This window comes from Calypte anna, chromosome 1, assembly GCF_003957555.1.
Source record: "Calypte anna isolate BGI_N300 chromosome 1, bCalAnn1_v1.p, whole genome shotgun sequence".
NCBI classification, from domain to species: domain Eukaryota; kingdom Metazoa; phylum Chordata; class Aves; order Apodiformes; family Trochilidae; genus Calypte; species Calypte anna.
The window spans coordinates 13,736,099-13,748,512 of NC_044244.1; the positions used below are offsets into that span (position 1 = coordinate 13,736,099).

The 12,414-nt window shown below is 36.2% G+C and overlaps 1 protein-coding gene across 7 annotated transcripts in view; it reads right to left on the bottom strand.

Annotated features, from left to right (window-relative positions):
- ATXN7L1 (ataxin 7 like 1) overlaps window positions 1-12,414 on the bottom strand; it is a 113,201-nt gene that overhangs the window by 65,805 nt on the left and 34,982 nt on the right. For 5 of the 7 annotated variants that reach the window (XM_030467528.1, XM_030467485.1, XM_030467500.1 and 2 more), the window contains exon 3: window positions 9,978-10,082. The exons of the other annotated variants lie outside the window; for them this stretch is intronic. In XM_030467528.1, the coding sequence (XP_030323388.1) occupies window positions 9,978-10,082 (105 nt within the window). The remainder of the gene's footprint in view (window positions 1-9,977; window positions 10,083-12,414) is intronic. 7 annotated transcript variants of the gene reach the window in all.

Below are 12,414 nucleotides of genomic sequence, written 5' to 3' on the forward strand. Positions count from 1 at the left end.
CAGCATCACTAGTCTCAGATCCATAAACACCTAACAAGCCAAGATTCCTAAATTTTATGTAGGCATCTTAACAATAGGTAGATCTTGGTGGAGGAAGCTAAATCAAGTATTCCAGTAAGGTGAACAAGTTCCCCATCATCATTTACCTAATGTATTTTAAGTAATTCTTTCATTTTATCTTGTAGAATATAATTTCATTAACCCATACTGATAAATGCAAAAAATTTTCTTTGAAAACAGAAGCCTAAAGTGCATCTAAGCTACCTGTAATAATAAAATATATCTTAGAACAAGGCCTAATTCAATATTTTCTATTTTAATATGACAATTATTACATCACTACAGCACTAAGCCATTAAGATCATTATACAAATCACCACAGGCCTGTGAAATGGGAAAAAACATGGAGCTTCAGTTGTACTTGAAATGATGAGAATTTTAAGCACAGTATTTTACACAGGCAGATAAAATGTTTTGAACAGATTTGGCATTAGTCAGGTACCAAGAGGTTGTATACTCCTATCACAATGAAATAAACAGAACTCACTAGATTTTAAACGTGGAGCTGTGACAAACATGATTGCATACTAGAGGAAAAATATCACATTAAAGTAAACAAGAGGAAATACTTAAAAAATGTATAAGGTATACAAAACTTGGGATAGATATTACTACTGAAAATTGTGGTAAAAGTATCTAAAGTAGATTTGAAGCCCTGTACTAGGTAGCTAATTACAGCTGAGATTTCCCTCTACTAAAAAATAAGGGCTTCTCTAAACACCAAACAAAAATTACTTCCTTATGAAAGGCATTTTTAAGTACTTTGAACTTGAAGAAAAATATAAAGCTTCTAAGCTTCAGATTGGTATTTATTTCATTGTATCTCTACTAAAAAGGACAGACGTCTCTATCCTATCATCCTCCTGCATATCAAGGGACTATGGTCTTCTCCTCTGGCCTGTGTGTGTTAAAAAGGCAACAGAAAAATTGTTGGAAAGCAGTATTTCAGACTATCAGAAGTACTACTTCTGGAAAGTAACAAACTGCTATTCCAGTTTTCTTTCCACTCACCATTGGCCATAACAAGGTAGTCTAATCCTGGCAGCTGTGAGGGCCAGAGCTATATTCTTGGGTCATCCAACCTTCTCCCAGGCCTGGTTATCCAGCTCTGAAGGAAGTCCTGAACACACCAGATGAGCTGTACTCCCAGCCCCACCTGCCACCTCACATGCAGGCTCAGCAACCACAACTCACGGCAGAGGAGACATAGCTGCTAGAGAAGGCAATACCCAAAATCTGCTGCTTTTTCTTTTGGGAAAAGCCAATAGCCAATAGACAAGAATCAACTTCATAAGCCATCTTACAGTAAAAATTACAGTACAAGGAGAGTAAGAACCTCTTAAATGTGTAAAAAGCTTTGCAAAAAACTGGCTACATGATAACATAGTAGAAATGGCTGACCAAAAAATAACTAGACCCAAAATGTTTAGACAGCTGCTGAAAGTCAAGTCACAGTCAACAGGCAGGCATATAGGTAGACAAGACTTCTACAGACTTGAAATGGAACTTATAATATTCGGTAGTGACTAATCTGAACATTAATTACCTTCTGTGACACATGTAGAGTGAAACACTAATGCCAAAAGACTCTACACCCCACCCTCAAAAACCCCACCACATCTTCCTTGTCTGATCACATGCAGGATAAACAAAGAGACAAGGGAGAGAAGAGACTTGCACTTTGACACATACTTTTAATACAGTAAAGAAACAATGAATTCTTACTTGGGCCTTTGGTAAATTCAGATTCTACTTCAAATTTCCTTTCTTTAAATGATACCACAATTTGATATAAAAAAGGATTTGTTCTTGCTTATCTTTTACTCACCAGAGCACTTCCTAACAATTCAAAAAGCTCTCAATTTTGTTTTGGACTTTATCTAGGAATGGAATAAATTATTTTTTAAAATTTTTTTTATTAAAAAAATCCTTCTCTAAGATGGAAAATATCCACCTTAATCAGACCAAGTAAAACCTGCTACAGAAAACTCCAAGACAAATACTCCTGTTTTTAATTTTGACAGAATTTTACATACTACAGTGGAAACTTTTTACTCTACCTTTCCTCACTCTCCCATTATGACAACCCCCATCCCTCCTTCCACCAGTGAACCAGCTGGAAGAATGATGCACTAAAAGCAGCACTGTAAATTATAGTTTGTAAGAGATTAAACTTAAGCCTAATGCTACATTCGACCTGATGCTAGAGACAACTCAGCTCAACAGCTGAGTTCTATTAATGGACACTCCTTAAAAGAAACCCTTATTGGTTACTATTTAAAACTGTATCTCTATTAAAATCTTGACTAAAAGAAATTACAAGTGGTATGTATCTCCCACTAATGCCATAACAACGTGACCCAGTTCAAGTATGTACTGCATCATTTACCTCAATTTATACGAATTTAAAAAACATAAATAAAAGGGTTCACTAACCAAATACTATCAATGAATACATTACACAAAAGAGACAAGCTCATCTATAATGGTAGACATTATGTGTAAATTAGAACACTACACTTCTAGTGCTCTGGAAAGCCCAGTGTCATTATTACCCTTCCAATCTACTTCCTATGTCAATTTAAGACCAGAATTGTAAAACTACAGTGCAGTCAAGGCACTGTAAAAGCATAACTTAATGGAAGAAAATAGTGAAAAGACAGTTATCCATGTTTTACTTCCAGACTTTTCCGTTTCATACATAGGTCCAGAAACGGGTAAGGTGGGGGAGAAGGTTACTATGCTTAGTAATAACTTGATACCTATGTAGCATTCTATTCTCTGTGGAATGTTTTCTTCTGTTGAATACTCATTGCTCCCCAATGCACAATCCTTTGAAGTTCAATGCTGCCAAAACGTTCCTGCTGTCTCATCCAAAAAAAATCTTTTAAAAGAATGAATTTTCAAGTATTGACACATCAGTCTAGGTTAAATTTCTGAAGTACAGTTATCTGTGGAAAGTTGTCTGCTTCCTGCTTACACTACTCATTGACATCATCACCCTCTTTCTATCTTACCTTTTCTATACTTGAATTTCTCTGTTTAAGCTCTGTCACTGATGATGAATTAGTAATAACAAAGAATAAAGCAGTTCAGGCAGTGGGGTATAGTAGAAAACACAGAAAAAAAAGTCAACCCTATCAAATATTGTGCTACTTCTTTCCAAGCAAGTAGCTCAGCAGATCTGAGCACAGCTCCACTTTTAATTCACGTGCTAGATGAAGAAAAGAAAATGCAACAAACTCCTTCCAGCCTCAAACAGATCTCAGCAAGATGCAATTTGAAGACGTTACATTTGCTGCTGCTCTGAGCATCAACTACACGTTTTTTTGTTCTCCTCATTTCTGTCCCTTGGATCTGGGTGTTACTCTCTACATCTGATACATCTTCATTGCAGAAATCATGCACTGGTCTGTTTTAGTCAGGATTATAGCTGCCTGATGGTCGTGACTCGCAGTTACAGAGAAGTCAGGATTTTTTGTTTGTTTGTCTGTTTGTTTGTTTGTTTTTTCTTGGATGAACCTGCTCTCCTCACTGTGCCACTGACCTCTCTCCAGGGTACATATGAAAAAACAAAGCAGTCTGCAATCCTGGATGAGCACAGTAGCCAATACTGAGGTGCCCAACACTTCAGCAGCTAAGAAGGATTTTTATTTATTGCTTCATTTGAATTAAGTATTAAAATGTCAATTGATTATATTTTATGCATCTAAGTGCTCTTCTGAATCTGGCCAGAATCTATCGGGATACAGAGCTGGTCTCTCCAAGGAGTAAACAAAGACATTTTGCACTCTGGTAGTCAGTCTCAAGGATTGCTGATAATCTAAAAATAAAGCACTCTGAGAATATGTAGAGAAAAAAATAAATTCAAAGCAGTGCTGGCTTAGTTTTGCCTTTTCAAGGGTAACAGCCACTCTATTTGGGTTGTCTATCAGTGATACACTGTTTAAGTTGTACCGGAATGACACTTGGTTCACAGCTTCACAGCAACTTCCATTACACTGGGCTTGGAGAACTCACTATGAGGTGACCATGACAGACTCATCCTGCATGATGGACACGATGGCAATGATGGGGACATGACACACACATCCTGTGTGAACCATTGTGGGAACTACAGCTTAAATTTTTATTGCAGACAGGAGACAGAGGGTTATGCCACTGTCTGTACTTTGGCCTTGAGATCAAGACTTCTGATAGGAAGACTGTAAAGCTTGAGCAAATTTTTGTATGCTTTCACCTACTAAGGGTTTCCAATTTGAAGTAATGAAAATCAAAATTACAGGCAAAAATCAGAGTGTCCTTAGTATAAAGTTACAAAAAACCATTCAATTCCTTTTCCCCCCAACCAAACCAAAAGAAAAACTGAGATTCTTATCAGTGTAGCTACTACAATTTCCATATTTAAAAAAAAGCAGGAGGGATGAGAGTAATTTTCATTATTTTAATTGTTTTATCCAGTGAAACCTTACCATGTGACAACCAGAAAGTTATTAAATCAATAATGATATCACATAACAAGTTTTGACAAGGCTGTGAAAAAAAGAAAATCACAGGAACTAAGAGAGGATTACTAAAAATGCCATTGTCTTTGAAGGGAATAAGAGTGCTCCCCTTGATAAAAGGTCAAATGTAATGGATAAAACCCCAAACAGCTGTATTTAATAAAAAACTAGGCACTAAATAATTGAAAAGCTTATCACAACTGTGAATATTCCATCAAATATGACAGTGATAGCCATATCAAAATCCTTATGCAAAAAAAGCTGCCAGCTAGTAATGTTCCAGCTCATGTTAAGAAAGCCAATCATCCTTTTTCATAGTGTAAGCTCAGCCTTCTTGTCTTTAATCGTGGTTCATTAAATTCTAATGCTTAACTACTACAGTGTAAAGTAGCTAGACTGAGTAATTCAAAATATATTACCTCTCCCAAGAAAATAATTATGATATGGAAGGGGAAAATATTTATATTCTTCAGTGCTTTATAACTTTCTCAATTGTCTTTCTTTTAAATGATGCTTATACAGCCAAACAAAGGAAAAAAGGAAATACCCATTTGCAACTTCCATGAGGACATGAGGATGTCAACCCAAGGATTTATAACTCAGAGGTTATGAAAATCAAGGACAGATTTTTTCTTCTTTTTTTTTTTTTTTTTTAAAGAATAAGAATTTCTACTTCTTAATTAGAAGCCTGATAGAGTAACTTTAGAGAAAGACAGGATAGAGTGGAACACATCTCTAATAAAGTAATTAGCAAAAGAAGATATCTGCATGGTCATTTCCCTTTGATGAAGAAATATTGTTCTATTTTTTATGCTAAGACTTCTTCAAATAGCAATTTAACTATTCAGTTCATTTAGATACCCTCCACAGTTTTGGAAACTGTTCTGGAGTATGCTTGGAAATTATCTTTGATGATTACACTTCAGTTACTGTTTAACCAAGCTGCATCATTTAGATTTTCTAATTCACCTCTTCCCCCCAACCTTACTTTTAACATCTTCTCATCATTAATTTGTTTTCTCATATTCAACGGAAAAGCCAAGATATTTTGACAAGCTCTCTGTATATACTCTGCTTGTTCTTCACTGTGCCAGAGAGATTTTCCTTTTGACAGGAAAAAAAAAAAAAAAGTCTTGTATGGCAAGAAATTTTTTTTTAAATGACTAGAACTCTATCTGATGCTCTTCAGTCTAGTAAAGGAAAATACAGTCTAAGAATATGAAGCTTTACTCTTTCTGGGGCGAAAGGAAAATAGAAACAGCTCCTGGGAAACAGTACAGGTCCCAGCTTAACAAGTAACAGGCAGACTGTCACAGAATCAAGAGTTAACACAAGTTGTATGGACACAGTTCAGCATAGGCTGCCTCCTAAAAATCTCCCAGATTGGAGCGAAAATGCCAGACAGCAAGAACATGATGGTACCACAGGGATATTGAAACATACAGAAACACTATTGGTGTCCCAAGGAGTGCCTTATGTCTTCTCTGAGCCTTTTAGAATAAAGTCTCAAAACTAAAATTGCTCATGTGCCAAGTGCACTTAGAAATGCTACAAGCTATATTACCAGACTGACTTCTCATTTAAAACTACTTTAGGGAAAAATAAATACAACTACATGTTCACATAATAAAAATAATCTAAGATATTGTACCACTGCAATAAGTTACTCAAAAGAACTGTCTTGAGAAGCACACAATAGCATTGCAACCCTATTTCTGATATACTATTTTATAAGTTCACAATAATACTGAATGACCCCAAGAAATTATTTGATTTATATAGTTTATCCAGCAGCTTATATCAGCAAGTCTCTGTCACTTTGGCTTATGCCATGTCTATGAATTATTTAATTCTCACAAATGGATATAAATGTTTATTGCACAGATATAAGGAAGTGAAACTGTTCTTAAAAACAATTCAGTATTTGTCTGACTTAACAGCTAGATCAGATCCACTTCTTTGTAACACTGACCTTTATGCTGTGTTTATTACAAAGACTCTCAAGTTCAGCAAGCCAGCTTTCTGGCTAGCCAGATCTGATTTTCACTTCCAGATTCCTACTAGTCTAAGGTTGTATGATGCATTGCCTTCTATTAAAAAGCCTGAACCACAAATTGATTTTTCTCTTATTCTGCCTGATATTCCAGGAATCAAATCCCTGAAAGTTAAATAACAACATCTGCCTCTGTAATCTTCACAACTTCCCACTGCCATCAAGGATGGTTTGCCACATGTCTGAAACTAGAGACAAATGAAAGAGTGGATCTTCTTATGCTCTGCAGAAAGGCAAAAGACAGCAAGGGCTCAAGAGAAGTGAATATTTGCTAAACTAAACCATGATGCTCCAAAGCTTAGACCTTCACATTACAATGCAAGGGACCTAGAAACAGAAAGCATGTGTCTGGCACGGATCAAAATTCTTACTGAGGGAACATGGACTGAATCTTACTGGGGATATTAGTAACAAACCATATTTTGTGGGAGATTCTGGGATAGATCGCTACAAGTCCTTGTCAGTAGCAATAAAGACTCCACAGGACATGGAGCCTTCAAGTGCCAAAAACCCAGTAGTGGCTTCTACTGCTCTCTTACTCCACTGTCTTTGTTACAACTTCAAAGCTAAAAATCAAGACATGTAAAATGCATTATTTTACAGTAAATATGGCAGTTTAAAATACCTCAAAGTCTACTGACAGGCTTCTGATTCAGGATCACTGAATTTACAGGTATGCTGCTACATGACCTAACTAATTAAACAAAACCTGTGCCACCAAGCTGTGTCCAACAGGTGACAAAACTAAAGAAACCTGAAAGTTAAATATTCACTTATCACTGAAAAAAAAAGTGCAGACTGAACCAATATCTCAAAGAAAGCCTTCTCAAGATCCTTCTCAATAGACCACTGATATCTTAACATATCCGTTGAAAGATTTTTCAGCCACAAGCAGCTCATGGTTAACCTGTTTTCTAAAACAAGATTTTTACCATTTTGTCAACAGATAATGCACACAGAAATCAATTTATGAGATCCATGTGTAGCTCTTCTTTAGATCTTTAGATCACGTCACTTCTAAACATGTAGTATTTTTAACATACTAATTATTAAAAATATATTATTAGCTAGCTATTCTACAGTAATTCCTACTTAGTTGAAGAAACATTGTCTCTGCTAAAACTTCTTATATATGGTTTTAGTGCATCATCTTTTCTGCTTCTTTTTTAAAACACAATATTCTACCTATACATTTAAAGCTCTCCCAAAGGCCTTTCAGCAATATTTCAGTACATGCTTTCTGAAACAAATCTCACTATATTAAGTACAATTGTCAAGAGGTAACACTTTTGGTCAATTATTTTCAGTATTCTCATTTCTTTTAATACTATATTTTAAATTTTTTTTAAAAGTCTTCATTGACCTTAGTTAAGTATTTCAGAATTGAATGCTCAGTTGTTCAGAGTAACATGATTGCTATAATGAAGATGAAGCAAAAGGAACTGTGTAAATAATGGAGTAATAGAGAAAAGAGAAAAAGGACAGTAGTTCAGAGGATCTTTGCAGTTTACATCATTAACATTGATGGTAACTTGTTACTTCCACAATCTCAAGAAGCTTCTTCTAACATAGAATATTTTACTCTGATCTTGAAGAAACATGATTCTATATATGCCTTGTACATGAAAAAAGGACCACTCCTCATACTGCTCTCCAAACCAGAAGGTCATGTCAAGGAAACAGCACCACTATGGAAGACTACAGCAAGGTGTTACACAGAGTGTTCTGTCCTGTAGTGGACCTTTCATTAATGCACCAGTTTAATGTTTTGAGTATTCACTGTACCTATGACGTTATATGGAGAAGCTTTTCTGTCACTGAAAGAAACAAAAGATATCTGAAGCTGGACAGGAAGAATCCTCATATAACTTAAGAGCAAGAAAAAAATTTTGAAAACAAAACAAGACAAAAAATAGTAGGGTGGCTTGTTAAAACACTGAAATCATCAGCTGCCCCTAACATTAAATTACTAAGTCCTTCTCCCACTACACTAATGCTTTCATATCTTTCCCTATTCACTGAATATAAATGCTATATTCTACTATTAACATACAACTGCCTTTAAACATGAATGGAGCTGCTCCTGGTCATTTGTTAGCAGTCCATCCATAAAGACTCAAGATAATCTGTTAATGTATCTTCAAAAGTAGATAAACTCTTTATGTTTTCTGTTCAGCCCACTTACTTTTCCTTCTTATTGACTTCACAGAAATCACAGGGCTCTGGGGGTTGGAAGGACCTCAAGAGATCACCAAGTCCAACCCCCCTGCAAAGCAGGACAACCTAGTGTAGGACACCCAGAAACACATCCAGGTGGGTTCTGAATGTCTCCAGTGAAGGAGGCTCCACAACCTCACTGGGCAGCCTGTTCAGTGCTCTGTCACCCTCACAGGGACTTGCTTTGCTGTAAACAAGGCTGAAAGGGGCACATGAGTTGTGATGTTTATTTGTTGTATGTAGACAAGAAAAATCTTGCTGGGATTGTTTTTTTTCTTTTCTTAATGTATTTCATTCCATTCTCAGTACCAGTTACTTTTCATTACTAAGCAATCATATTTAAATTACTTTGATCAAAGTGAATTCTATTAAACCTCATGCAAAGCTAACTGTTCTAGTCCTACTTTGCAATCCTTTTAAAAAAACAACCACCACTTCAGAAACAAGTGACTAGATAAATAACAAATAAACCACTGGATGAGTAATAAATAAACAAGACCTTGCGATGAAGTTTTCAGATAATATGGGAATGTAGTTTGTTAATCAATAGCAAAAATGTCTAACTAAAGTAGTTCTGCTTACAAATAATCAACATAAAAATTGTCATCTTGCTGTTGTCATATTAATTGAGAAATATCTGCACATTTCTGCATCTTCTCAGATGAACATTTTTCAAGAAAATCTTAATATAATGTCACTTGACATGCTAGCTATGTAAAAAATTAAACCCTAAACATAAAAATAAATCCTACATACATCTACGCATCAGAAGACAATCCATACCATCCAACTTCTAGTTAATGTAGATCAGTATCACAACCCTCACTTTGCAGCTTTGATAAAAGACAATTCAACGTTAGGTCATAATAGTTTCAGACTAGCTAGTATCTAACCAACAGGATTTATTTGTTGTAATGGGTTAATTTAATATAGCAAGTTGAACTTGAAAAGCCCAGCTTCTAGAACAGCTAATTTAACTTTCTCTACAGGAAATATGCATTGCTAGTATTTTCTGTGGGAAGAACACAAGATAACCAGAAAAGCGTATCTGCAACGCCTCTTCCATGATTGTATGCAATGATTCTTAAAAGAACCACACTCCAGTTTGGCACTGTAATTCAGGAAAGAAAACATTCACTTACCGCAGTGTGACTGGAAAACCTGTGGCTTGACTACCTGATTGCAGATATTGCACACTACAAGATAGAAATCATCATGAGCTGGATAATGGCCAAATAAGTGCATATCTGTGGGAAAGTTAAAAATATATACAAGAATTAGAAAGTATGCTTTAAATATATATTAAGAAAAGAAATTGAAAATACTGCAGGGCCACTACTGTTATATTAATTTATACAATGCAAATTATACACCGCTCCATATGAGGTTTTTACTATGTTAAAGAGATTTTTTTTCCTTTCCTGGGTTTCAGTGTTCTATACTAATACTGCAGTATCATCTCCCAGTCCGAGACAGGACAAAGGCAACAATATCTTTGTCTTAACACTCTCCACCAAGAAGTGGAATAAGCATTTCTGTACGGGTCAACTGTTGAAACAGTGAAAGAGCATGTCTTAAAATTTTTGGCTAAAGATCCTTCTAGAAAACATATGCATGGGTTATGCTCCATGTTACAGTATTCCAAGCATGACTACAGATGGCTAGAGAAAGTCTCCTACTTAAAAGCTAGTTATAGTAACTAAGGTCAAGGATCCTACAGCTTAAAATACAGTCAGGAATGTCATCTCTGTTTTGAACCAGATGTCATGACATGGAATTTCCGAGTCTGTGCAAAAGTCCCTCCTAGTTTAAACACCCCACTGCTTGTTTCCCCAGCAAAAACTCCGGTAAGAGACAAAAATGGCTAATGAAGTATTTCTCAGTAATAGCATGAGGAATTTAATGAAATCAAAAGATGGGTACAGTCAGACGATGACAGGCACCTGTCCCTCTCAGCTGAAACACAAAATGCAGCACACGCATTCTTAAGCCATTACAGACTCAGAGTAAAATGGGCTTAAATTACTACTGAGGGCCTCAGAGCTCTGACATTACAAGTGAGGTAACTTGTTTCTCTCTGCATTGCTATAACTTAAGAACACGTAGTCATCCACCACAGCTCGGCTTAGAGTGCAGAAACACAGTCAATTTCATGCACGTTGGTGTGATCATGTCACCACGCCCAACGCTGTTAAGAAAGGTGTTGCTGCATTAGTAACCCCATGCCAAGTATCAGCCGCACAGACTGCACTTCCTCTCAGAACAGTGCAGGGATGTCTTTTTTTAAGATGTCGTAAAATGGGATTCCAGTGTTACTCAGCAGTGTCTGAAACCTGTTACAGAACTTGCAAATGCGGCTTCTGACTTAGACTGAAATATCAACCTGGTGCAACAGGAGGAAAAATGAGAAGACTCTCAGTGAAGAGAAACATGTCCAACTGTAGCTGTTTTGATAAACATCAATGACTAAATCTTGCTTCTCCGATAAGTGGCATTTTTATTTCAAAATAGTGTTTTCTTTCAAAAAATGACCAAGCAGGCAACTTATTACATTAGCTCTTAACCAAAGCAAATATTGTGGCCCTATAACTATTTTTACAAGTGATTCTGCTCTGGCCTCTACCACTGTGTGAGTAACACCACTGCTTATGATGTCAGTACTTGGCTCTTCAGTCCCCCAAAGCCCCAGAGAGGAAGAGGGCGACACTTGCATGGTAATTCAGACAGTATCATAAGTAGATCCAAACAGGCTCATTCAAGCATCCTTGGGCACAATACCAAGAAAGTAATTCAGAGTCCGATCCAATGTGAATTGCTCCTTTACCCCATGGAAACCAAAAGCCTCTCTCAATGTCACTGTTCGAACCAGGCTGTGAAATCCAGTCAAAAGTTAACGAAACAAGTCCCCTTTGCAATACTATTCTTAGACTAACCAAGCCTTTAAATGCATTAAAGCCAGACACATGCACTTACACATTCAAATTTAAAAGAATGGCAGTGGTGAGGTATAAGCTCCTTTGGGAATTTCTTGGTGTAGTTAGTGTTAATACTGATTGTCGCTACCAAAACCATGCTGCACTAACCCAAAACACTGATGAAGCCAAAACTGCACAGTGGGATTACATTAAATCCTCCCTACTACTAAAATAAACACACAAACCTCTAAGCAGATACTGTGCCTGGCTTGTTCTTTTACTTTTTATTTTAATGTGGTAAGTTAGTGATGTTAAAAAAAATCCCTTTACATTGGCAAGTCTTAGTCACGGGTATTTTTGACCAGAATTTACAGATTTCCACTAACAGCATTGTAAACTCCACAGAAAGGAGTGTTTCTCCCAGGTATAATTTGTCACAAAATCTTAAAACATGCATCTAATGATAGAAATACTTCCAAAACATCTCAACAATTTAAAATATTTTTTTTCTGTTGCTTGAATGGTCTGGTGACAATCTTGTTATAAAAACATACATACTTTGCCCTTTACAAATACAAAAGTTAAAATGTTTTTTCCATTTTAGCTTCCTTAAGTCTATTTAAGGTTCACAGCTCTGTGTACTAGGTTCTAAAATAATCTCAGC